General features: G+C 49.1%; 3 protein-coding genes across 9 annotated transcripts; 1 reads left to right on the top strand and 2 right to left on the bottom strand.

Moving 5' to 3' along the window:
• The first annotated feature begins 86 nt into the window (after positions 1 to 86).
• On the top strand, positions 87 to 8,169 carry ATXN7L3 (ataxin 7 like 3). Of its 4 annotated transcripts, XM_044676005.1 has the most exons (13): positions 87 to 103; positions 1,617 to 1,727; positions 2,247 to 2,379; positions 2,928 to 3,099; positions 3,208 to 3,305; positions 3,434 to 3,456; positions 3,715 to 3,781; positions 3,963 to 3,994; positions 4,334 to 4,402; positions 4,659 to 4,702; positions 5,049 to 5,120; positions 5,222 to 5,382; positions 5,579 to 8,169. In XM_044676005.1, exons 2-13 carry the CDS (start codon positions 1,677 to 1,679, stop codon positions 5,725 to 5,727), a joined length of 1,071 nt encoding a protein of 356 aa, XP_044531940.1. In that variant the 5' UTR covers positions 87 to 103; positions 1,617 to 1,676; the 3' UTR covers positions 5,728 to 8,169. The 4 variants fall into 4 exon arrangements, with proteins under 4 accessions (XP_044531940.1, XP_044531939.1, XP_044531941.1 ...); XM_044676004.1 differs by lacking the exon at positions 87 to 103 and having other exon boundaries at positions 1,617 to 1,726; positions 2,225 to 2,379; positions 3,736 to 3,781; XM_044676006.1 differs by lacking the exon at positions 87 to 103 and having other exon boundaries at positions 3,736 to 3,781.
• An 88-nt stretch (positions 8,170 to 8,257) lies between these two features.
• Positions 8,258 to 12,830, bottom strand: TMUB2 (transmembrane and ubiquitin like domain containing 2). Of its 4 annotated transcripts, none has more exons than XM_044676011.1 (3): positions 10,066 to 12,830; positions 9,783 to 9,987; positions 8,258 to 9,624 (listed from the first exon to the last, which is right to left on the bottom strand). In XM_044676011.1, exons 1-3 carry the CDS (start codon positions 10,316 to 10,318, stop codon positions 9,261 to 9,263), a joined length of 822 nt encoding a protein of 273 aa, XP_044531946.1. In that variant the 5' UTR covers positions 10,319 to 12,830; the 3' UTR covers positions 8,258 to 9,260. The 4 variants fall into 4 exon arrangements, with proteins under 4 accessions (XP_044531946.1, XP_044531944.1, XP_044531945.1 ...); XM_044676009.1 differs by having other exon boundaries at positions 9,783 to 10,343; positions 11,624 to 12,830; XM_044676010.1 differs by having other exon boundaries at positions 9,783 to 10,343; positions 11,668 to 12,830.
• A 583-nt stretch (positions 12,831 to 13,413) lies between these two features.
• On the bottom strand, positions 13,414 to 17,545 carry ASB16 (ankyrin repeat and SOCS box containing 16). The gene is made up of 5 exons (XM_044676003.1): positions 17,176 to 17,545; positions 16,509 to 16,776; positions 15,570 to 16,056; positions 14,920 to 15,033; positions 13,414 to 13,816 (listed from the first exon to the last, which is right to left on the bottom strand). Exons 1-5 carry the CDS (start codon positions 17,474 to 17,476, stop codon positions 13,631 to 13,633), a joined length of 1,356 nt encoding a protein of 451 aa, XP_044531938.1. The 5' UTR covers positions 17,477 to 17,545; the 3' UTR covers positions 13,414 to 13,630.
• Positions 17,546 to 21,559: the final 4,014 nt, after the last annotated feature.

Below are 21,559 nucleotides of genomic sequence, written 5' to 3'. Positions count from 1 at the left end.
TTCCCGGAGGAGTAGCAGCAGCAGCAGCAGCCGCCGCCGTCGCCGCCGCCGGAGGACGCGGCCCTGAGAGGCCCCGGGGCCCCGGCGCAGCCCCCCGGGCGGGGTGAGTGAGGGGGAGGGGAGGGGCCTGGGGTCCCGTGCCTCCGCCCCCTAACCCTTGACCCTCGCGCCCTCTGACCAGACGCTGCCGGGCCCGCGTTCTCTTCCTCGCCCCTCCCCCAAGTCCCGGAAGCAGTGGGTGTTTCTCGGTCCTGGGGTGTGGCGTGGCCCCCCCCCACCCTCGATTTGCCCTGGGTGGGGAGGCCCCCGGGGCCAAGGAAGAGGCCGCCCTTTGTTTGAGAGTGAAGCACAGGTTTCCCTGAGGGGCTGGGACTATAGCCACCGGGAGTACCCCTTGCTGCAGGGGCAGGGCTGTAAGGCTGCCCTGGCCTGGGAAGTTGGGGAGGAGGGGGCAGGGGCCGTTTTTCTTCCTGGACCTTGGTAGTGATGGGGACTGGTGTGGCCTGGGCTCCTCCCGCCCCCAAGTCAATGTGATGCAGCATCAATGCAGCAGCGGCGAGGGTGGAAGAGAGAAGCTAAAGTCTCCCGAGCTTTGTGCTCTGTTCTCATATCTTCTTTTAAAAAAGCAACCAAACCCACCACCATACCCAAGCCGAGAGAATAGTAGTCAACCTTGAGGGGGAGGAAGTTTTCCTCGGCATCTCTAGCGACTCCAGAGTTGTCCAGCATAGGGGAGAGAGGGGAACCAGTGAAATGGGTTATTGCTTTCTGACATGCTGCCCTCCTCAGGCATGGGATTGGTGGGGGATGGAGTTCCTTTCTGGATTCCTAACTCCTAATCTCTAATCAATGCGGAATTGTAGATCTAGAGCTGGAAAGAATTTAATAGCTCCTCTAGTCCACGCTGTGCACTTTAAAGATAAAGAAAGTGAGGCCTAAAGGTTAGTAGGTTAAGTAATTTGCCCAAGGTCACAGGTATTAATTGGTGGAGGCAAGGTTAGAACCCAAATTCTGAGATTCCAAACCCAGTGCTCTGGAGTATAATACAATAATCCAGCACTTTTCCGTGCTCCTTTAATTTAGCCTTCTCATAAGGTTAGCTTTTGGGTTGGTTTTGGTTCTTTTTCAAGAGGAGAGACTCCAGGGTTGTTGCCAGTTACTCTGATTTTGGGTAAGTCATTTAACCGCTCTGGGCCTCTGTTTCTTAATCTGTAAAGTGAAATATTTGGATTGTATGGTCCCTAAAATACCTTCTTCCTCTAAATTTCTGTGAGAGTTCAGTGAAAGTCTAGGACAGGGAGTTACTTAAAGTGGAATAGCTCCAAGTTTTCTGTGGCCACTGTGGCAAAGCAGAGGTCATACTGGAGATGAGGTATATGTTGGCAGAAAGGGTTACACTTAGAAATCTGTATGATTTTCTGACATGCTCCCCTTCCCTTCCTAGGGAGAGTTGAAATCGCATAAGGTTTCTAGCTTCTGGAAGAATATTCTTAAAGTAGAAGACTCAGGGATCAGTAAATTGTATATGTTGTGGGGGAGGATTAGGGGGAAGAGACCTAGTGGAGGTGCTTTGGACTTAAGCTACCCTCCCTCCCCTCAACCCTCAATGTGTACAGCTGTGTTGCCGCCTGCTGTGCTATGAGCAGTCAGAACGTCTTCTCCACGAGAGTTTGCAAATGAAAATGGAGGAAATGTCTTTGTCTGGCCTGGATAACAGCAAGCTGGAGGTGAGGACTCTCCCACCTGTTTCTGTATCATCTTTGCTCTCTGGGTATTTCTATATTTGATGTGAGCTGCAAAGAGAAACAGTTGGGCATGGTGGTATAAGTGGAAAGAGTACTGAAAAGTCAAGAGAAAGCTTGGGTTCAAATTTTGCATTTGCCATTTTTTACCAGTGTGACCTTGGGCAGGTCACATCAACTTCTATAACTTCCATAACTAAGTGGTTTGGAGTCTGTTACTACCCCGACCCCCCCAAAAATGAGCAAGATTGAATTAAATGTTATAAGGGTAGACTAAATAACCTTTTTAGCTCTCAATCTTAGGTTCCAGGATTGTGGGATAACTGACTCTTCTTTGGAAAAGGAATAACTGAAAGCCTTGGGAACTAGGAGGAAAAAAACCCAGCATTCAAGATAGGGGATGGGGCTATGTTTTTGACTATGAGGCAGGTATAAATGACATTAGGGAATGAAGTTCAAGTAACAAGGTCCCTGTAATCACTGTTGTTCTCTCATGGGGCTCAGGCCATCGCTCATGAGATTTATACAGACCTGGTGGAAGATGCTTGTCTGGGACTTTGCTTTGAGGTACACCGGGCTGTCAAGTGTGGTTACTTCTTCTTGGATGACACAGACCCTGACAGCATGAAGGACTTTGGTGAGACTCAGATGGTAGAACAAACAGTTCTTCTGTCCTAGAGGCTTCCTGTCTCCATAAGCTGTGGACTTTGACCTTTGGAACAGTCATTTTCCTTGCTTTGTAGCTTGGGGTTCTCATGGTTAATTCGGGTATGGGGCTCCATCTTCTGGGTTAGGAACTGAGTGAGGGGAATTGAAAAGACCAAGTACTTAAGAAATGAATAGCCTTGCCTTTCTTGTGGGGGAATAGAGGGGTGGGGCAGGGAGAGAGGTAAGCAGGGTGGTAATGTGCAAGAGGGAACATATTCTATGTCATGGTCTTGGTCTAAGATTAGTTTTCTCTTTCCTACCTGTGGCATCTCTACTGCTAAACCCTAGGATGGATATGATCTTCAAAGCCTTTAGTAAAAACAGCACACCTCTCCCCCAGTCTCCTGTGTCCATCCTTACTCATAAGTACCAAATGCCATAGCTCAAGGGAGAGAGGTGTGTGTACTAAAAGTTAATTATTGAAGGTATTCAAAGGATCCTCCTCCTTACCCTAATCTCTGATCCTTGCCTCCCCAGAGATTGTAGACCAGCCTGGAGTGGATATCTTTGGGCAAGTGTACAATCAGTGGAAGAATAAGGAATGTGTTTGCCCCAACTGCAGCCGAAGCATTGCTGCTTCCCGCTTTGCTCCCCACCTGGAGAAGTGTTTGGGCATGGGCCGGAATAGTAGTCGAATTGCCAACCGCCGGTGAGTGGGTGGGCACCATCTCTGCTGTGACTGGCAGAGGAACAGGCCAGAGGAAAGGGGTGGGCCATGAAGATGTATCTGTAACCATCCTATACCTCCTCTGGGCAGGATTGCCAGTAGCAACAACATGAACAAATCTGAGAGTGATCAGGAAGACAATGATGATATCAATGACAATGACTGGTTCTATGGCTCGGAGAAGAAAGGTAATGTAGGTCTGCCTGGGGAAATAAAGGGGTCTGAGGGCGGAATACATAGTCATCTTTCATGTCATGGGGATGTTGTGCTTTTCCTTGGAAACTTGATGTAATTGCAACCATCTTTTTCTCCTCAGCAAAGAAGAGAAAATCAGATAAGGTGAGAGATGGGTAGACAGAGGAATAGTGGAGTGGGGGCACACAGAGAATATAAACTGCCTTCTGGGCCCACAAGGAATCTTTGTGGGCTTCAGGCTAAGAGTACCTTTGGTTGACTAGGCAGCAGGGTAGTTGAGTACTAGAGCAGAGAGGGAATGGGAATTGGGGAGGCAGACTGGGGTTTTGGGATGGCCTTGTACCAACCCCCATTGCTTTTCCTGCTTCTTTGCTCTACTACAACTTAACCCTTTTCCCAAAGGTGTTATCTTTCTTTTTCCAGAACCCCAACTCCCCTCGAAGGTCCAAGTCATTAAAACACAAAAATGGTAAGTAGGTCTAGGGATCAAAGGAGGACTTTAGTCTGTGTCTCTGGAGAGAAGAGACTGAGGAAGCCATCCTGGGAGAGTTAAGTGACCCCTCTTGTCACCCCTGCATGCTCTCTGGTTATAAACCCCTCTACCTATACCTCTGCATCCAACCCTGCCTCTTCTCTCTTTTCTTTTCCAGGGGAACTTAGCAGCAATTCAGATCCTTTTAAGGTGAGTAGAACCAGTCCCATCTCTAATAGTGCCTCTGCATTTTTTCATCTCTGGAGGGAATGAATTTTTCTCCCTGTGGATTCAGTTGGCCTGGTTAGGAATGTGTTGTTCATCAGCACATCAGGACATAATGCTTGATGTTCTAAGCAGTGAGTGGTTTTGGAACTTTGTTCTACCTGGTTTTCTCTCTTATGCCGCTGAAAAGATTCAGTTGAAAAACTGTTATTGTAAAACATTTCGACTTAGAGGGATGTTGTGTGCTCATTAGTACCTCATCAACTCTTCCCATCTTCTTTTCCCCAGATTCCTTGCCACTGACCTTCTCTCATCTTTTCACAGTATAGCAACTCTTCTGGGATCAACTATGAAACCCTAGGTCCTGAGGAGCTTCGAACCCTGCTTACCACAGTGAGACCTTAGGAAGGGGAGGTATCTGAGTCTGGGAACATGTGAAGTGAGAGAAAATTTGTGGAGGAGGTCAAGGTAGTGGCAGGATAGCCCTCTCCCTAGAGACTGGCTGTCAGCCTCAATTCTTCTGACTTGGAATTTGGGGATTGCTGTCATTTTAGTGTATAGGATCTAGAATTTAGGGAGGAGGGAATATTTAATAATATGACATAGATTCATCTTTTTGTCTCATCTCAGTTTTGTGTTCCTCTTACAGCAATGTGGGGTGATCTCTGAACATACCAAGAAGATGTGCACAAGGTAAGCAAGAGCCCTAGGTGGAAGGAGTTACAGGAAGTGTGGAAGTCTCTGAGGAGTGCCACACTATGTAGCACTGTGTTCTTGCCTAACCCTCGAGATAGGCTGTGGGTTTCAGATGTCCTTGGGAATAACAACCTCATTCCTTTGGTGTGGATACACTAGATACATTCTCCCATTGGGGGTAAAACCTCACTGTTTTTGCGTTGCTATATAATATGAGGTCCAGAGCTTTCTATCCAAACCTCCTTTATTGAGGGAAGAGGACATGTCCTGAAGGCCCAAAAGAATGTAGGCATCTGAGTTCCCAGGGGTCCATGATTGAGTAGCATGAACATTTCCCTTACAGGTCCCTTCGATGCCCCCAGCACACAGATGAGCAGAGAAGGGCTGTGCGTGTCTACTTCCTGGGCCCCTCAGCGTAAGCAGCAATTGTGGAGTGCCATTGGGATTAAGGTGGGGGATGGGGGGAAGGCTGACTTCAGGCAATGACCAGTGTTCCTAATATTCCTCTGTCTCCAGCCCTTTGCCTGAGGCAGAAGGCTCTGTAGAGAATGACAGCTTTGATGTGGCTGAGAGCCAGGCCTTGATGAGCCGTTTACAGTGGGATGGCTCTTCAGACCTCTCACCTTCCGACTCTGCTTCTTCTAAGACAAGTAAGAATCAGGCTAGGCATGGGAGAGGTTGGTTGGGGGGATGGGGAACATTAAAGAATTCTTAGTTTTCCTGTGCCCAGCACAGTGTCAAAAAATTAAATTTGAAATAACTGAGTCTTGCTTTTCCAACCAGGGCAGTAGAAATGTCTGCACTACAGATCAGATAGCAGAGACAGTTTCAAGTAGCCTTCCCCAGATTCATTCCCTGTGCCTTCCTCCCCAGGCACTAATAACTCTGAATCAAGGAAGACCAAGAAGAAGAAACCCCACCTGAGTCTGGTTGGGGCAGCTCCAGGCCTCAGCTCCAACAAGAAGAAGAAGCCAAAGCCCCCTGCGCCCCCCACACCGAGCATCTATGATGACATCAATTGACCAGAGGCTCGGGAGTGTTCCCTTATCAGAGCCAATCCTCCTTCCCCCCATTCTGGTTGACAGGTGGCAGCCTTCAGCAAAGGCTGGGAATTTGAGGTCGTGAAGTCTGGGGGGGAGGGGGTCATGCCAGCTTTGACCCTGTTTTGAACCACAGCGTGATGGCAGGACCCTATTGACTGTGCACGACCCTCAGGCGTGCAGGACTCAGACCTGGACATATTCTACCTTGAACAAGTTTTTCGGGGGAGAGTGTTTTTCTATTTATTCTGTGATTTCCTGGATGTCCAGCTGGGATTGGGCCAAGAGGGGGCCAGACTTGGAGACCGCGCTAGGGTGCATACACTGCCTGCCTTTCCCCCCAGGGATTGAATGAAATCCCCTGGAAGGCACATTGTGGCTATCCAGGGGGCTGTGCATTGGGAACTGAACCCCAAAGAGGCCCCCATCTGCCTTCCCCAATGTGAATGGGTCTGGTGCTTGTGGCTGAGGGATATTCTGCTGCCCCATTTCCACTCTTATCCAGTGATCCCTCTTCCTGGAACAGGAAGGTAGATACAGAGTATTCCCTCCTTGGGGCAGTTCAGACTGGTCCTCCTCTCACCTTTCTCCTCAGTATCTTAGGGCCACCCGGGCTGTGGGAGTTGCCTCTCTATTGGATAACCAAGAGGAGTTGCCAGAATCCTCTGGCTTCAGGGAATGGAAGGGGAGAGGGAAGGAAGGAGGAACTGTTTTAAGAACTTTCCTTTTTCCCCCAACCCCATAACCCTTGGAGGACAGGGCCTCAAAGTGAGTGGGAACGGTGCTGCTTTATTTGAAATGTTTTCTTACCTCATCCCCTGCCCTGGGAAAGGGCCCAGCCTCACCCTCAGGGTGGCCCCAAATTTCCCCTGCTTCCCCTATTGTCCTGATGGGACTCCCCAGGTCCTTATTTGCTGCTTGCTGCCCTCTTTTACTCCTGTGTGCTTTAGTTCATCTCTAGCCCTTCCTCCTTAACTACTTTTTCCCCCTCAAGTTATTTATTCTGGACTTGTAATCTGACACTGAGGAGAGTCCTGATCTTATGTGGTGGGTGGGAACAGGGTGGACAGGGTGCCCCCTAGGTTTTGTACCAGAGGAGAAGGACATAGTGTATATTGCCTATTATATCCTGCAAAGCTGGGATGAAAGTATTCCCTTCCCTCTGCATCCTTCCACCCAGACCAAACCATCAGGGCTGGGGGTTGAGATGCTTATCAGTTTTGAAAGTTGGTGGGAATACTAGACATGAAAGGGATAAGATCCTGAGTAACCTCACTGGGGACTGGTATATGTCTTTCCTCCCAGGATGGAGGATCCATCACTGATCTGGCCTACTAGATAATAGCACTAGCATTCAGGACTGGATTAACAAATTTGGGTAGGTCCTGGATAGCTAGCAGAAGTAGCAGATTGGGACATTCCCCCCCTTTTCCCTCATTTCTACCTAACATCTCCATCTCCCTGGCTGGGCCTGGTTACAAATTGGTTTTAACCCAAGAACTTTTATTTTTTAAAGAAAAAAAAAAAAGCCAAACCTGAGTGTGAGCTAGAGTAAGAGCCTGGGCCCAGGGTAATCCCTGCCCCTTATTTTCTATATCCCTTCTTCATAGGAGGGAACCCAGTGCCCCTCAGCCCTTCCAAATCATGTCTTGGAAGCAGGCTGGTATTGGAGGGGAAGGGACAAATTTGTGCTTGCTGGAGCTGCCATTGAACCCTCTATTCAGAGAGGTTTATAAAAGCTCCCAAGCCCAAAGCCCAGTGATGCTCCCTTTTTTACCCTGAGCCCCAGGTGGTATATACCTTTATCCTTTCCGTCTGAAGAGGGAGAGCTAGGAAGCAGTTTGGGAGCAGAATTCCCAGTGTTGACTTGTCCAACTTTCTTTAGTTCTCCTCTCAGGGCACAGCCCCACTCCCTGCTGGGCTATATGAGATGAGCCTGGCCTAGCCGGGACCTTTAGGGAACAATTGCTTTCCCTTCCGGGAAAGAGGGCTTATTGCCCTTTAATTGCTGGGTTAGGAGCTCCCCAGGTCTCTCTCCCTTTCCTTTCTCTAGTAACAGGCTATGTGGATTTTGCTTCCCACCCTTCCCCGTTCCCAGCTAGATGTATTGTCCACTCTGTAGCCTATCATGTGTCTTAAGTATGTGTGTGGGGGTTCTGTATTGATTTTTTTTTTTTTTTTGTGGCCGGTGGCTTTTCTTCTTCCATGCATCACTTCCCCTCCCTGCATGCCCAGGGGCCACCTGCCTGGCATTACCGCATGCTAGGGCCATTGGGGGGGAGGGGGTGTTGCTGTCCTGTGGTTTTGAAATTTTATTTTTGCGTATGTAATCCATCTTGTACAGGTAGCTAACTTTGTAAACGCTGTGTACTCCCCGTTCCCCCATGGCTGCTGGTGTAAATAAATTGCATCTTCCTGTTGTTATTATGTTTGTTCATCCTCCACAGTCACTGGGAGGAAAGGGCTTGGGGAATCAACCCCCTTGTCAACAGAAAGCAAGCTCACAGGTATCTCTGAGTGACCAAGGCTGGCCAAAGTAAAACTTTATTGAATCACAGGCAGTGGCCATCTAGTTGGGAGCCTCAGGGGCAGACATCTCTGAGCCTCAAGGGCAAGGTTATTTTAGAAGTAGAGGGCATGACAGTGCAGATGTTTCTTCATGGTGTCCTAGCCTTGGATTGAAGGCAGTCCTAGCCCTAATTCCTGCACTTCTTGCCTCTGACTCCCAGAGTTCTGATTCAACTGTAAAGGGCTTTGTAAAAAACAGGTATGCAAGCAAAGTGCTCTAGAAAAGGGGAGAACCTTGGAAATTCCAGAACATAAGAACCATCCTACTATCACTACTCAGGGGCCAAAGGGCTGAAAAGAGCAGGTCCAAGGAGGTACCTTGGCCTTGTTCACTCCCTTCCTGAAACAAACTAGATTTGGTCATCTTATAAAGAAACTATTGACCACTGAAACAGGAGAAGGTGGTTTGGCCAATGACTAGGCACAGGGGCCTTGTTGTCCCTGGCAGATGCATGCTTTGGATACTGCTGTGCTCCCCTAGCTGGCTACCCAATATAGAGTGGCCACATGGGAAGCTAGAGAGGCCAGGGGCTCTAGTGCGTGCAAAGCTGGTGGCACACAAAAGAGATGGGGGCTGCTGGCAGGGAGCCCCTTTATATTCTAGGGTCACCTAAGCCTGCACCTCTTTCAAGTGGGATTATGAGCACAGAGCCCACTGTGGGGGAGGAGAGTCACTCGTACTGGCATCAGGGGTATGTGTCTTTTTTTTGAGGGGGTGGTCCTTATTTCTACCTGAGAGTTGTTAAAGGGCAGGGGAAGGGGCATGGTCACCTTGTTTGGGGGTAGAGTTGAGGGCATGGAAGAGGTCATATGCCCACTTCCCACAGAGGGGCCACATCCCTTTTACTGACCACCACTGAACCTGGGGCCCTTGGCACCCAACTCTGGGCAGGGAAATGGGGTAGGGAAGGAAGACTGTGACTCTTCTTCCCACCCTCATAGTGTCTTTATCGTCCATACATCCCAAAAACCAGGAAGCTGAAGAAAACAGTGACCCCTACCAAAGAAACCGTAGCAGGTGCCGTGAAGAATTGTCGATAGTTGATACGGAAGTACCAGACTACACCCAGCAGCACCACAAATACAGGCACCATAAGGCTGCCCACATTGACGCTGAGACCTGGAGGCTCTGTGGTGGGAGAAGTGGGCAATGCAGAGGAGCCAGAAGCTGCTGGCCCTGGGGGTGATCGGTGACAGTGGATCACACAGTTGTCAGTGATGTTTAGGGATCGAAGAGTTCGAGCTGGATCCTGCAGCAGGCGGCCTTGGTAAATCAGTTTCATCTGACTCTCCTGCCCAGGAAAGTATTTGCTATGAAAACAGAAGCGAAAAAAGTCAGAATGATGAACAGTCTAGGGAACAAAAAATAAAGAGAGAAATTCAGGAAGGGACAGTAGTTTCAATGCACATTCCCAGAGACCTCTCAGGGGTGCTGGTCTCGTGTCAGGAACCCACCTTCCCTTTCTTACCTTTTGAGGGTGCCCACGGTGTCCTCAGGCCTGGCCACAGCCAGCTCCTCTGTGTCATTGAGGAATTTGAGTCGAATGTTGATGAGGCCAGAGTTAGGTAGAAGGTGGGTGCTACCCTCAGACCTCAGGGAAGCTTCTGGACTGCTGCCCTCACCACTAGCTGCCCGATTAGGCAGTCCCTGTATGTCAAGCAGGTGGTCGAGGCCTGGCTCAACCGCACCCCCAGCACCAGGCTCACCTGCTGAGTCCCCCCCACCTTCCTCCTCAGCTTTCTCCTCAGTACCCTCTTCAAGATGGGTGGGCTCAGCTGGCTCCGAGGTGCCTGGCCCCCCGACCAGATGTTCCACATGACCAAGACGGAGCACAGAGGTGTCACCAGCTGCCACAATGGTGCCCAGGAGCTGGCTACTACCAGCATCTGCCACGTAGGTGGAGAGCCAGGCCAGTATGAGGGCCAACGCCAGCACCACCACACCCACCACCACTGTCACCTCATTGCCCACGCCTTCAATGAGGGTGGTATCAGGTGGTTCCATGGCTGGAATTCTCACTGGGTCTGAGCTGCAGGGGCACAAGGAGGAGAGTATTAGCTGGGGCCTGGAGAGGGCAACTGTGATCTCCTGCTTTGGTCATAACTGTCCCAACTTGAGGGAAAATAAGGAGGGGAGAATCCCCTGCAACCAAGAATAAAACTTCTGTCCTGCAATGTGTACCACAAATTTCCAAATATCAAGAAATGCAATCCCTTCTTGGATCTGTTTTCTAATCCCAAGCCTTTGGGTCTCTCAGTATGCAATATTACTAAGATGAAGGTAGGAAAAACATTCTTTGAGTCCTGGATCATGCCAGGTTCTTCAAGGATCAGTGTTTTAGAATTTGTTTTTGAGGGTGTTGGAAAAAACACATTTCAAGTAGATTTGCTGTAAAATAGGTGTGGCCTCTGATGAACAAGACACTCATTTTAGGACAAAATGTTGCCACCTGAAGATTCCCAAACTTGCCCTTTTATTTCCCCTTTGCCCTCAAAGCTGTGGGGACAGTTTTAAGGTCTCATAAGATATTGTGGGGTTAGGAAAGTTTTCAGTGTCTTCAAGAGAAGTGTGAGGGCAGAAAGGCCCTGAGGGGAGGGGAGAAAAGGGACCCTGCCCCAGTGGACGTTCTCTGGATATCAGAGATGCTTCACTGGACCCCATCTACCCTTGGGGTGATTCTCCATCTCTGGGATTAGAAAGCTGGGCCAGACTGGAACCCCAGATTCTTCCCTGCAGGGGAATCACGGTAGGCAATTTACACCATCCTCATACCCCAAGGACACACACAAAACTCCCCCGCCATGGCTATCCAGCTGGACTGGGGCAAGCTCCTCGAGGGCAACCATCCCCAGTAGGGTCACTTCATGGCGCTCGGCCCGAAGGAGGAGCTTAATGAACTCTTTTGTTGGATGAGGAGGGCTCGGAGGGGGCGGCTCCCTCGCCCATTCCTCCCATCTCAGGACATGGCACCTGCCCCACTCAAAGGACGGTTCGAGGTCAGTACCCTCATGGCTCCCCCGGGAATGAAGCTGGGCAGGGGCAGGGACAGGGGCCTGCGTTCAAGACCCGGGCCTGACCTGGAGTTTCGCTCCGGGCCCTGGGGACGACCCGGGTAGGGGTCAGAGGTCACGCCCCACCTCCCCTCTCGCAAGCGGGGGCGGGGCCAGGACCCGGAGGGAGGGGCCGAGGGGCGGCCGCGGGGGGTCCTGGGAAACGGAGAGTACCGGCTGGAGGAGAAGGGAGTGTAGCGCCCGGCACCGGGGCAGGGGGGCGAGCCCGACCGTGCCTCTCCGAGGGCCCTCTCCTAACCTGTCCAGGCGTCTTGGATGCGCCGGGACAGTCCCGGATCTCACCTGCCCGTCCGGGGGAGGTGGGGCGGGGGGGGGGCCACCGGCAGCCCCTGATTCCTCCTAGTACCGGGTCTTCCGGCCCTCGCCGGAAGCTACTGGGGCACGAGACGGGAAGTCCCGCCTTCACTTTTTCCTCACCCCTGTTGCTGCGGACCCGAAGCCGCTGTGACAGGGTCCATTTGAAAAGCAGACTTCCGGCGAAGCAGCTCTATGAGGCCCCTAGGGAAGGGGGCGGGACCCGGCAAGGGGCTCGGTCAGCAGCAATGGGCGTGGCATTTGGGGGCGTGGTCTGAGCGCTGCCCTGAATTTGCTCCAGTCTGACTCCCGGAGCAGACCTTGCTACTTGGGTTCGGTCACTCCTCCAGGTCTGCTACTCTTTTTACCGCTTTCTAGTGTACGTTAAAGACTACTCTTGTCCAACCCCCATTTTATAGATGAAAAAAACAGACCCAGAGAGGGGAAGGGACCTGACTAAAAAACATTTAGTCGAGCTTCACCACTCTCTCATTTGATGAATGGGGAAACTGAAGCCCAGTTTAAATTTAACAAGCGTTCATCCCAAGATTTGAAGTTACTTTCTGAGTGCCCAGAGTTAACGCAGCTATGTACCTGTACTACCTAGTTTTCTGCTGTAGTCTCTGGATCGGTGTCCCTCCCTGTTCACTCCCTTTCCCCTTTTTCACCCTCAATTACCATCTCTGCGAAAAGTTGGATGGTGATTGTTAGCTGTTTCCAGAGAAGCTATTTAGAGGCCTTCTATTAAGGCTACTTCGAACTTACTAAATAGCCCCTACATCTTGGAGTGTCCTGAAGCATAAGAAAGCTAGCAGGCAATTTGGAGGCTTGACCAGAAAGGGAGGAGGGACAAATGGACAATCACTCCATCTCTCTTCATTCCCCTGAGAAGTCTCTGAAATCTCAAAGAGTAGAATTCCAGATCAAGAAACTCAGGTTCCAGGCCAAACCATCTTTTGTACTTGTACAGAATAGGAAAGGGATGGCAACAGAGACATCTGCTAAAAGCCAAGTGCCTTGATTGGGACTCAGACAAGAAAGGGACATGGGGGAACTTTTAAGAGGCTATGGAGCAGGGACAACTAGGTGGCACAGTGGATATAACACCAGGCCTGGAGTCAGGAGGACCTGGATTCAAATGTGACCACAGACACTTCCTAGCTTTGTGACCCTGGGCAAGTTGCTTAACCCTGAATCCTTGCTCTTCTGTCATCTGTAAGGGTTTAAAAAACAACACTATGGAACAAGACTGAAGAGCAAATGACATTGGTTATTCACCAACCTTTTCTATTCAGGGGGCAAAGGGGCAGATGGGTGGCTCAGTGGATTGAGAGCCAGGCCTAGAGATGGGAGATCCTGGGTTCGAATCTAGCCTTAGGCTAGTTCCTAGCCGTATGACCCCCATTGTCTAGCCCTTACTGCTCTTCTGCCTTGGAACCAATATACAGTATTAATTCTAAGATGGAAGGTAAGGGTTTTAGATTTTTTTTAAAAATGAGGCAAGGAATACTTGGGGCATCAGCTTTTCCATAATGGCACCCAAGGTAATGCCCTTTCATTAGGGACCCAGAAGAATCAAGGCCTGAGATGCCTTCCTCTCACTTCTCCCCTGGGCCTAATAATTCTGTCTTGACAACAGTTATCTTTGAGGATCATCCAGGCAAGGTTGGGGGAGAGGGGTTTTTTGTGATGTTTCTATTATGACAGTATCCATACTTAGGTATGTGTTATTTGTTTGTCATGTGCTATTTGCTCATGTTTAATAACTGTTGAGCATCTTTCCCATTAAGAAATGGCTTTTTTTTAAAAAGAAGTTTGGGGTAGGGGTGTTTTCCATGGTGTCCTTTGCTCTATTTGATTAGTCCCATGTGCTAAAAGGCTGAGAACTATTAACTCTTTAAGAGGTCATTCCTCCAAGCCTGGGCATCCTGCAACCTCCCTCAACTCAAGCTCACTGAATGCTTCCCTCAGTCCGAAGAAGCATATAGTCCTTCAGGGCAGGGGGCAGTGGAAGCTGAGATATAGCAAAGCGGCATCGATTCCTGAGGAAGCTCCGAAGGGCATGCCTTGCCAGGTGCTGCAGTCTCCGGGGCTGGTTTGCCATCCGCAAGGCTGAGCTGTAGAAGACTTCATGCTCCTAAGGCAAGAGAGAAACTATTAATTCATTTAGTATGCCTGCCACACTGCTCTCTTATTAGGGGACAGTCTAGGTTAGAGGGAAAGATATTCACATCCATTCCCAGCAGCCCCTAATGAGTTTTGAAATGTACCTGGGCAACAGGTATAGTACTAGGGCAGCTGGGTGGCTCAATGGTTTGAGAGCCAGGCCTTGATATGGAAGATCCTGGGTTCAAATCTGGCCTCAGATACTTCCTAGCTGTGTGACTCTTTGCAAGTCACTTAACTTCCATTGACTAGACCCATGATGGTGAACCTATGGCATGTGTGCAAAAGATGGCATGTAGAGACCTCAGCGGGCATGCACACTGTTTCCTGATAGTTTCTAGAAAGGCAGAGGAATTTACCCCTCTCTACCTCGCCTCTCCACCCCTCTTCCTATTAGCCCAATGGAAACTCTTACTCTCTCCCCCAAGTGGAGTGCTTAGGCCACTCCCCTCCCCCTCGATATCACTGCTCTGCCCAGCAACCCAGTGGAAATGCTTTCTCCCTTCCTTGAGCTGAGTGCCTGGGCCACTCCTTTTCTCCCACCCTTGTCTGGGGTAAAGTGGGGGGCACACAGTCTCTGGTGGGGCTGGGCATGTAACCCAGTGTCTAAAAGGTTTGCCATTATTGGCCTAGCCCTTACCACTCTTCAGCCTTGGAACCAATACACAATATTGATTCTAAGCTAGAAGGTAAGGTTTAAAAAAAAAAATACTGATTTGGGGATTGGGAGGGTAGGAAGGACAGGAAAGGAGGAACGGTCAATATGGGCTCTTGGGATGAGAATCTAGACCTCTAGACATGGTCTAGGCCTCTCATGTAGACATTTCTTCATACCTTATACTTTCTCACCAGCTACTCCTCTTTTCTAGCACACCTCCACAATTCCCTCTTAAGTAACCCTAGTAGGGCTAACACCATTTCCCAGCTCTTCTCTCTATCTCTACTCACTGATGGGCAGAGCTCTGTCTAGACACCTTGGTGTCTCATCTCCTTGGCTTGGAAGGTCTCTGGAGGTGAGGTGTCCATCTCTCACCTTGTGCTTAGCCTAGGGCTGAGCCCACAGGAGAAACATACCTGCCACAATTCTGGGGGCACAGCCTCAGCCCATGTTTCACTAGGTGGGACACAAGAGTAGGCATTGAGCAGTACTTCCAGGGCTCGTGGAGACAAAGCACACAGTTTCAACATCTGTGGAAGGAGGACAAGGGAGAGGACAGAACACTAGAAGGAAGCACTACTAATCTTCCCCTTATCCCATCCCCAGGAGTGAGATCGCCACTCATGAAGCCTAGTCCCTCTTTGATTTGAGGGGCTAGGTGGGGAGAAGGGAGGATATGATTAGGGTTTATCCCTTCCCTTTTCCATGACAGTTTACTTTTCACCAAGGGATGTTCCCCAACCTTCTAGCTTCCAGCTGCTTTCCCTGTCCCTCATCCCCTGGATTCCAAACAATTCAATTCCTGCCCTCTTATTTCCACACCAAATTAGGTACATAGCAAGTGTTATGGAGTCAGAAAGGCCCAGGATAAGACAAGCCATCACCAGGGCCAAGGCAATTAGAATGTCCAGGACCTTTCTCTTCTTTTTGTCCTCCCCTTGACTAGTTTTCTTCTCAGTAATACCATCTGACCCCAAAGGTTCAAATCCAGCCAAACTCTTACATCCCTGGCCTCCCCCTCTTTACCCTGCCCACCAGACAGTTCCTTCCCTTTGTTTCCCATCACCTCTGGGCGGATGGGCTGAGCCCCATAGTCTAGCAGGGCAGCAATGAGGACCTCAGGCTTCCCGTCAGGGAGGTCCTCAGCTGCCTGGAGAGCACAGTCCATGGGTGTGTGTCCGGCCCCATTAGGAGCATCTGCCTTTGCCCCATGACACAGCAGCAATTCCACTAGGCGCTCACAACCATTGACACAGGCATTGTGGAGCGGTGTGTGGCACTTTCGACCTGCTGCCTGAGGATCCGCCCCAGCTTCCAGGAGCCGCTGGACTACCAGCTCATGCTGTCGGCCTGGCCCTTCAGCCCCAGCACAGGCTGAGTTGAGGGCAGTCTCGCCTTGACCTGTACGCAAGGCCACATCAGCCCCATACTGCAAGTACAAGGCAACATGTCCTTCCAAGCCCCGACCGGCAGCCACGTGCAAGGGGGTAACTTTACTTTCCCTTGAGGACAGGTTCACGGATGCTCCCATTTCCAGCAGTAATTTGGCACATCTGTAGGGGGGCCAAGGAAGGCCAAAGTCAAATCCCTCCCCAAGTCCTCTAAGCCCCTTAAACCTGTCCCTCCTATCTCTCAGGATAAAGTGAGGATCTAACTAGTTTGAAAATCTTTAGAGCTCTAAAGTATGGTGGATACAGAAATTTATCTGTTGGCCAGCTTCTTTCTCCATCTCTGCCCTAGTTTCCTTCTTTCTGAAAGCTTCCCTAATTGCTCTTAGCCATCATTCCCATCCCATCCTGAGGTTGTCTGGAGCTCTGTTGGGCAAAAGAACCTGCCTTTCTTTCTGCAAGCCATGGGGATATGTATACAGAGATAAAGAGATGGTCCTTGCCCACAGGGAGTCTTTCAGTGTAGTGGAGGAATAGAATAAAAAAAAAAAATAAAGCCATGAATGATGATACAGCTGTACTAAGCCAAGTGATATCTCAGCCCCAAAGGAACCTACCGTAAAGACTCGGGGGTAGTACAGAGGTGAAGAGGGGCCATGCCTTCCTCTGACAACACATTAGCATTAGCTCCAAAGTCAAGCAGCAACCTGACACAGTCTAGCTGGGCCTGGGCACAGGCCTCATGCAAGGCAGCCTGCCCCCCAATTCGGGCATCTGGATCAGCACCCTGGAGAAGCAGGTGACGGACACAGTTGGTATAGCCTCGGGCTGCCAGAATTTGTAATGGGGTCGTCTGTTTAGTCCTTGGAGTCAACACCCAGAGGCCTAGGGAGAGAGAGACATACTAGTAAACAGGGTCATGAGCAGCAGGATAACACAGAACTCTGAGGGGCAGGAAAGGGATGAATGTGACTATTTCCCCCAATGGGCATGAGAACAGAAGGTCTATGGAGTGGACAGGATGGAGCATTTTCTACCAAGGTGGTTAGGAAAATCTTCAAGATACCAGAGTATCACAGGTCACTGTTGTTCTGGGGAGGGGGAAACGGGATAGTATTTTTCCTAAGAACTTGGGGAACATTCACTATTAGCAGAAAGGAGGAGGTCCCATCTTGGTGTCAATAACACCAGTGCATTGGGAATGGTCTCTAAAGTTTTTACCCAATGCCATTCTTTTCATTCTCTTCTCTCTACTCACTTCAGTGCCTTCTTAGTGCTTCTTACCTAGTTCAGCCGACCATGCCAGCTGGTCACTGACAGTCTCCACAATCATATTAGCTGTTGCCTCATCCTGGAACAGGGCCTGGATCCGTTGTAGATCACCCACAAACAGGGCATTATGGACAGCTGGATCCCGGCAATAGCAGGGGGTCCGGGTAAGTTGGGTTCGGGTGCTTGGGGGGTATCTCCGGCTATAGCGCTGCCAGGCAGCTGCCCGGCGCCGATCTTCCCATTCTAGCCATTCTTGCTGCAGGCGAAGTGAGCGCAAGGTAGAAGAAGTAAAAGGGAAAGTCTCCCTTGCCATGCTATCTAGCAGGCCTGATTTACGTGAGTGGGTGCCCAGGCAGTACCAGGCTCACACTACCATCTCTGTTTTGAGGAGCCCCCCTTTGCAAAAGCTGTTTTTTCAGGAGCAGCTGAGTCTATAAATAGGCCTCACTGGCAATCTGATCAACAGGTTTTGTGCAGCGTCACAGTCCCAGTAGAGAAAAAAACCCTGGGCCCGAGCCCCCTCCAGAGGCCACACTGCCTTATTGACGTGTTTGCTTCCATGCTGGGATGTACAGAAGGTCCCAGCTAAGGCTACCCTCCAGATCCCAGTGGCAAAATGGGTGAATAAAGTAATTTTGGGGAGAGGGAAAAGAAATCAAGTGGCCTGGATCTTCCTTGACAGAGGAGGCTCCATTCATCAGCTGTTTAGATGACTGATCCAGGAAAGAGAGGAAGGAGATGGAATTCCAGGGAGATGGAATCAGTCACTCAGAAAGTTAGCAAGAGGAGTCATGCCTCTAGCCTCCACCCACAACAGAGGTTTCCTTCCTCACAGGGACTTAAAGGAGAGGACTAGCAGTTAGCCACTGCCCACACTCTTGTTTCCCTTCCCTCTCCCTCTGTTCTCCCTCTAGCCCAGGCAACAAGCCAGGGGACAGAAAAATAATCCTAAAAAGGGTCATGCTGTGCTCCACTCCCTCAACCAAAGCCCCCACAGATTGGCAAGTTTTGTCTCTTCCCCTGGGAGCTCCCAGGTGCCTGGGAAATTATAGGAAGAGGGGGAAATGAAGGAACTCCCTATCCTTGATAGCCGTCCAAAAGTAGAACAGAAAATATTCAGGCAGACACTAGATGACCATTTATTTATTGGAGGGACAGTTTAGGGTAGTTCCTGCTTGGGTTGGACTTGGTATCTTTCCAACTCCAAGATTCAAAGAAATAGTACAGCAAACTCATCTCTCCCCATGGGGAAAGCAGCTTTACTTAGACACCTCTAGAGGGGGGAATGACGCCAAGAAACATCTGTGCCAGTACAGTGATCAGCAGTTCAGCGTTACTAGCTCTCTTAAGGTGAGGGAGATGTCTTTCACGGTTATCCTAAGACATAGCGGGAGTCTAATATAACCCAGGGGCATCGAATTTATAGGATGTCCTCAGTTATTTGAGGGTCTCTTTTCTTTTGATTCACCATGCTGTGCTCTTGCTCAATAAATTAAAGGCCTCTATTTGTTTCAAGCCTATTTAGAGTCCTCTGCCTTCAGTGTTTCTTCCTGCTAAAGCAGTGTTTGATATTAAAGTTGTCAATCCTTCCTTGAGGCTGGGTCTGGCTCTATCATCTTACTGTTTTCCTAGATCAACCCACTCACCTCATCCTACCCTGGCTCCACCTGTGCCACATGGGTAGGGATAGATAGTTAAGGAAGTAGGTGGGTAAGGAAGGGATCCCTCCCCTCTTCCATCTGAGAATGCTTTGGGCAGGAATGAAATCATTACCAGAAAATGCTTAGAGATCATCAGAGACAGGCATCTCCATAGATCCAGCTATGATTAACCCTATTGGAACTCATTATTGTATAATTAAGCTACCAACTGCTTAGTTGCTGTAGTTAGCAACCCACAGCTAAATTCCCATGGCTGTAGAACAACAAAGCAAGGGAGGGCTCAGGGAGCCAAGGTAGGTTGTGTGTACTCCTTTCCTTTCTTGAAGGGGCACAAAACAGTTGAAGTGTATTGTGGATGGGGGTTGAGGACAGGAATCTCATCAGAGAAGCAAGTGGGAACAGTGCCCTGGTTTTCCAGATCTCCATACCTGACAAGTATAAAGTACTAAACTGAAGGGGTATCCTCATTGTGGCACCCATGGAGTATGTTTATCCCTATAATTTCTTCACTCATGTGATGTATCTGTCTCTCTTATGCTTCTCAAGAAGCAAAGCTTGGGGGCATCAAGGTAGCTAAGTGGATAGAGCCAGGCCTGGAGATGGGAGGTCCAGGGTTCAAATCTTCCTAGCTGTGTGACCCTGGGCAAGAAACTCAGCTCCCATTGCCTCCTAGCTTTTACCACTCTTCTGCCTTGGAACCAATTCTCAGTATTGATTCCAAGACAGAAGATAAGGGTTAAAAAAAAAGACATTTATGATATGGAAAATAGGTATTAAGTGATAATACATGTATAACCCCATGGAATTACTTGTCAACTGGGGTGGGGGGGAAGAGGGAAACAATATGAATCATGTAACTTTGGAAAACTTATGTGTAAATTTGTTATTGTAATAAAATAAAGATAAAATCAAGAAGCAAAGCTCCTTGGGTAGAAGAGAATTTTCTTTTATTATATCCTTCATATTACTATGAATATACAGGATCTGCTTCATTCAACATTTACTGAGCACGGATTCTCTGCAGGTATCAGGCAAGACACAAAGGACACAATCACTGTTCTCCAGTCTAAAGCAGGGGTTCCCAAACTTTTTTGGCCTACCGCTCCCTTTCCAGAAAAAATATTACTTAGCACCCCGTTAAATACTATCACCACCCCCTTACCAGTTATTCACAACCCCCAAATGCACCTGTGGCCATCACCACCTCCTGGATCACTGCAGCACCCACCAGGGGGCGGTGGTGCCCACTTTGGGAATCACTGGTCTAGACACACAACACTAGTAACTACAGTGCAAGGTAGAATATGGTATGTGCCTTATGATAAGTATTATGGAATAGAATAATAGCAATGGGTTTGAATCTTGGATTTGTTTATATGACCTGGACAGGTCCCTTCAACAACCACGGGCCTAAGTTTTTCCCCCTTAAGCAATAAGTATAATTCTAAAGTCCTTTCCAGCACTAAATGTTACTGATATTTTTTTCATCTTTAAGGCCAGAGATGTGATAGGGATAGAAGGCAGGAGAGGGACATCATCCCACACAGGAGAAATGGCATAGATAAAAATGGTTAGGTGTATATGTACCTGTGGGATGGAAAAGAGGTCCAGCTTATAGTAAAATACTCATGCAAGAAAGGTAGATCTGGGCCAGTCCATGAAGCCAACCATGGCACAAGGGTCAGCCTCTCTGGCTGCTCTTCATGCCAGAAATACCTTTTCTCCTCACCTCTGACTCCTAGAATTTCCCACTTTCTTGAAAACCCAACTCAAACACTAACTTCTATATCCCCAATTGCTAGTGTCCTTCCTCTTAAACTACCTCATGCTTAGTTCTATGTACTTATTAACTTTGTATTTATTCTGCATATATATTCACATGTATATATTGCTGAATCCCACCTTAGAAAGCAAGATCCCTGCAAGAAGGGGTTATGTTGTATCAGTGGTTCCCAAACTTTTTTGGCCTACTGCCTCCTTTCCAGAAAAAAGTATTACTTTGCGCCTCCTGTCACATACTATCACTGCTCCCTTAGTTATTCACTGCCCCCAAATGCACCTGTGGCCATCACTGCCCTCCTGGATCACTGCAGCACCCACCAGGGGGTGGTGGCGCCCACTTTGGGAATCACTGTGTTGTATCCTCAGTGCGTTGTAGAGTGTACAAGAGCAGGAACTTCAGAAAAGCTTTATTGAATGATGGCCTCCTCCACCCCTATACACCTACATACCTAGCCTTTTCTTTTCTCTTTTAGTCTCATGATGGAGATACATTTTAGAGAAGAGGAAGTTCCATTTTTGAGAGAAGCCCCAGGCCTGAATAAGGTGAATCTCAGAGAGCCAGCTGGCCATTCAAACCTAAATTCTGAAGGCCCTAACTCTTTGGGTCTAGTCCTGTTCTGGCAATGAGCAGCAGATGCTAGGCCAACTCTACTTTCCTCAACTACATTAATTCACTCTGAAGCATTTTAGGGCTAGAATAAATACAAAGAACTGCGCCCCATCCTCCTCCTTGAGCAAACAGTTCCTGATTTTGAAAGAAATCAATGAAATAGCTGCAGTAGGAGACTATTGGGTAATTTTATGGGGTCCTCTCTGGGCTCATCATACTCAACCCTCCTTCATGACAGGATCAAGACGAGTAGGACAAATGTGGACATACGCAAGAACCCAAGGAGGCTGAAGTCACAAGAGAATTTGGCAGTAGAACAACACAACCTCAAGAAGGGAAGTAT

Source organism: Gracilinanus agilis, chromosome 4 (assembly GCF_016433145.1).
Source record: "Gracilinanus agilis isolate LMUSP501 chromosome 4, AgileGrace, whole genome shotgun sequence".
NCBI classification, from domain to species: Eukaryota; Metazoa; Chordata; class Mammalia; order Didelphimorphia; family Didelphidae; genus Gracilinanus; species Gracilinanus agilis.
This window is presented reverse-complemented; position numbering and strand designations above follow the sequence as displayed.

Bases quoted from the DNA above. Each gene is read 5' to 3' on its own strand.
- ATXN7L3 (XM_044676005.1), top strand. From the start codon at position 1,677: ATGAAAATGGAGGAAATGTCTTTGTCTGGCCTGGATAACAGCAAGCTG. The intron at 3,306-3,433 runs GTAATGTAGGTC...TTTTCTCCTCAG, and splicing joins CTATGGCTCGGAGAAGAAAG to CAAAGAAGAGAAAATCAGAT. The intron at 5,383-5,578 runs GTTGGTTGGGGG...CTTCCTCCCCAG, and splicing joins TCAGGCTAGGCATGGGAGAG to GCACTAATAACTCTGAATCA.
- TMUB2 (XM_044676008.1), bottom strand. From the start codon at position 10,318: ATGGAACCACCTGATACCACCCTCATTGAAGGCGTGGGCAATGAGGTG. The intron at 9,625-9,782 runs GTAAGAAAGGGA...CTGTTTTCATAG, and splicing joins ACCGTGGGCACCCTCAAAAG to CAAATACTTTCCTGGGCAGG.
- ASB16 (XM_044676003.1), bottom strand. From the start codon at position 17,476: ATGGCAAGGGAGACTTTCCCTTTTACTTCTTCTACCTTGCGCTCACTT. The intron at 16,777-17,175 runs GTAAGAAGCACT...CTCTCTCCCTAG, and splicing joins GGCATGGTCGGCTGAACTAG to GCCTCTGGGTGTTGACTCCA. The intron at 16,057-16,508 runs GTAGGTTCCTTT...GCCCCCCTACAG, and splicing joins ACTACCCCCGAGTCTTTACG to ATGTGCCAAATTACTGCTGG.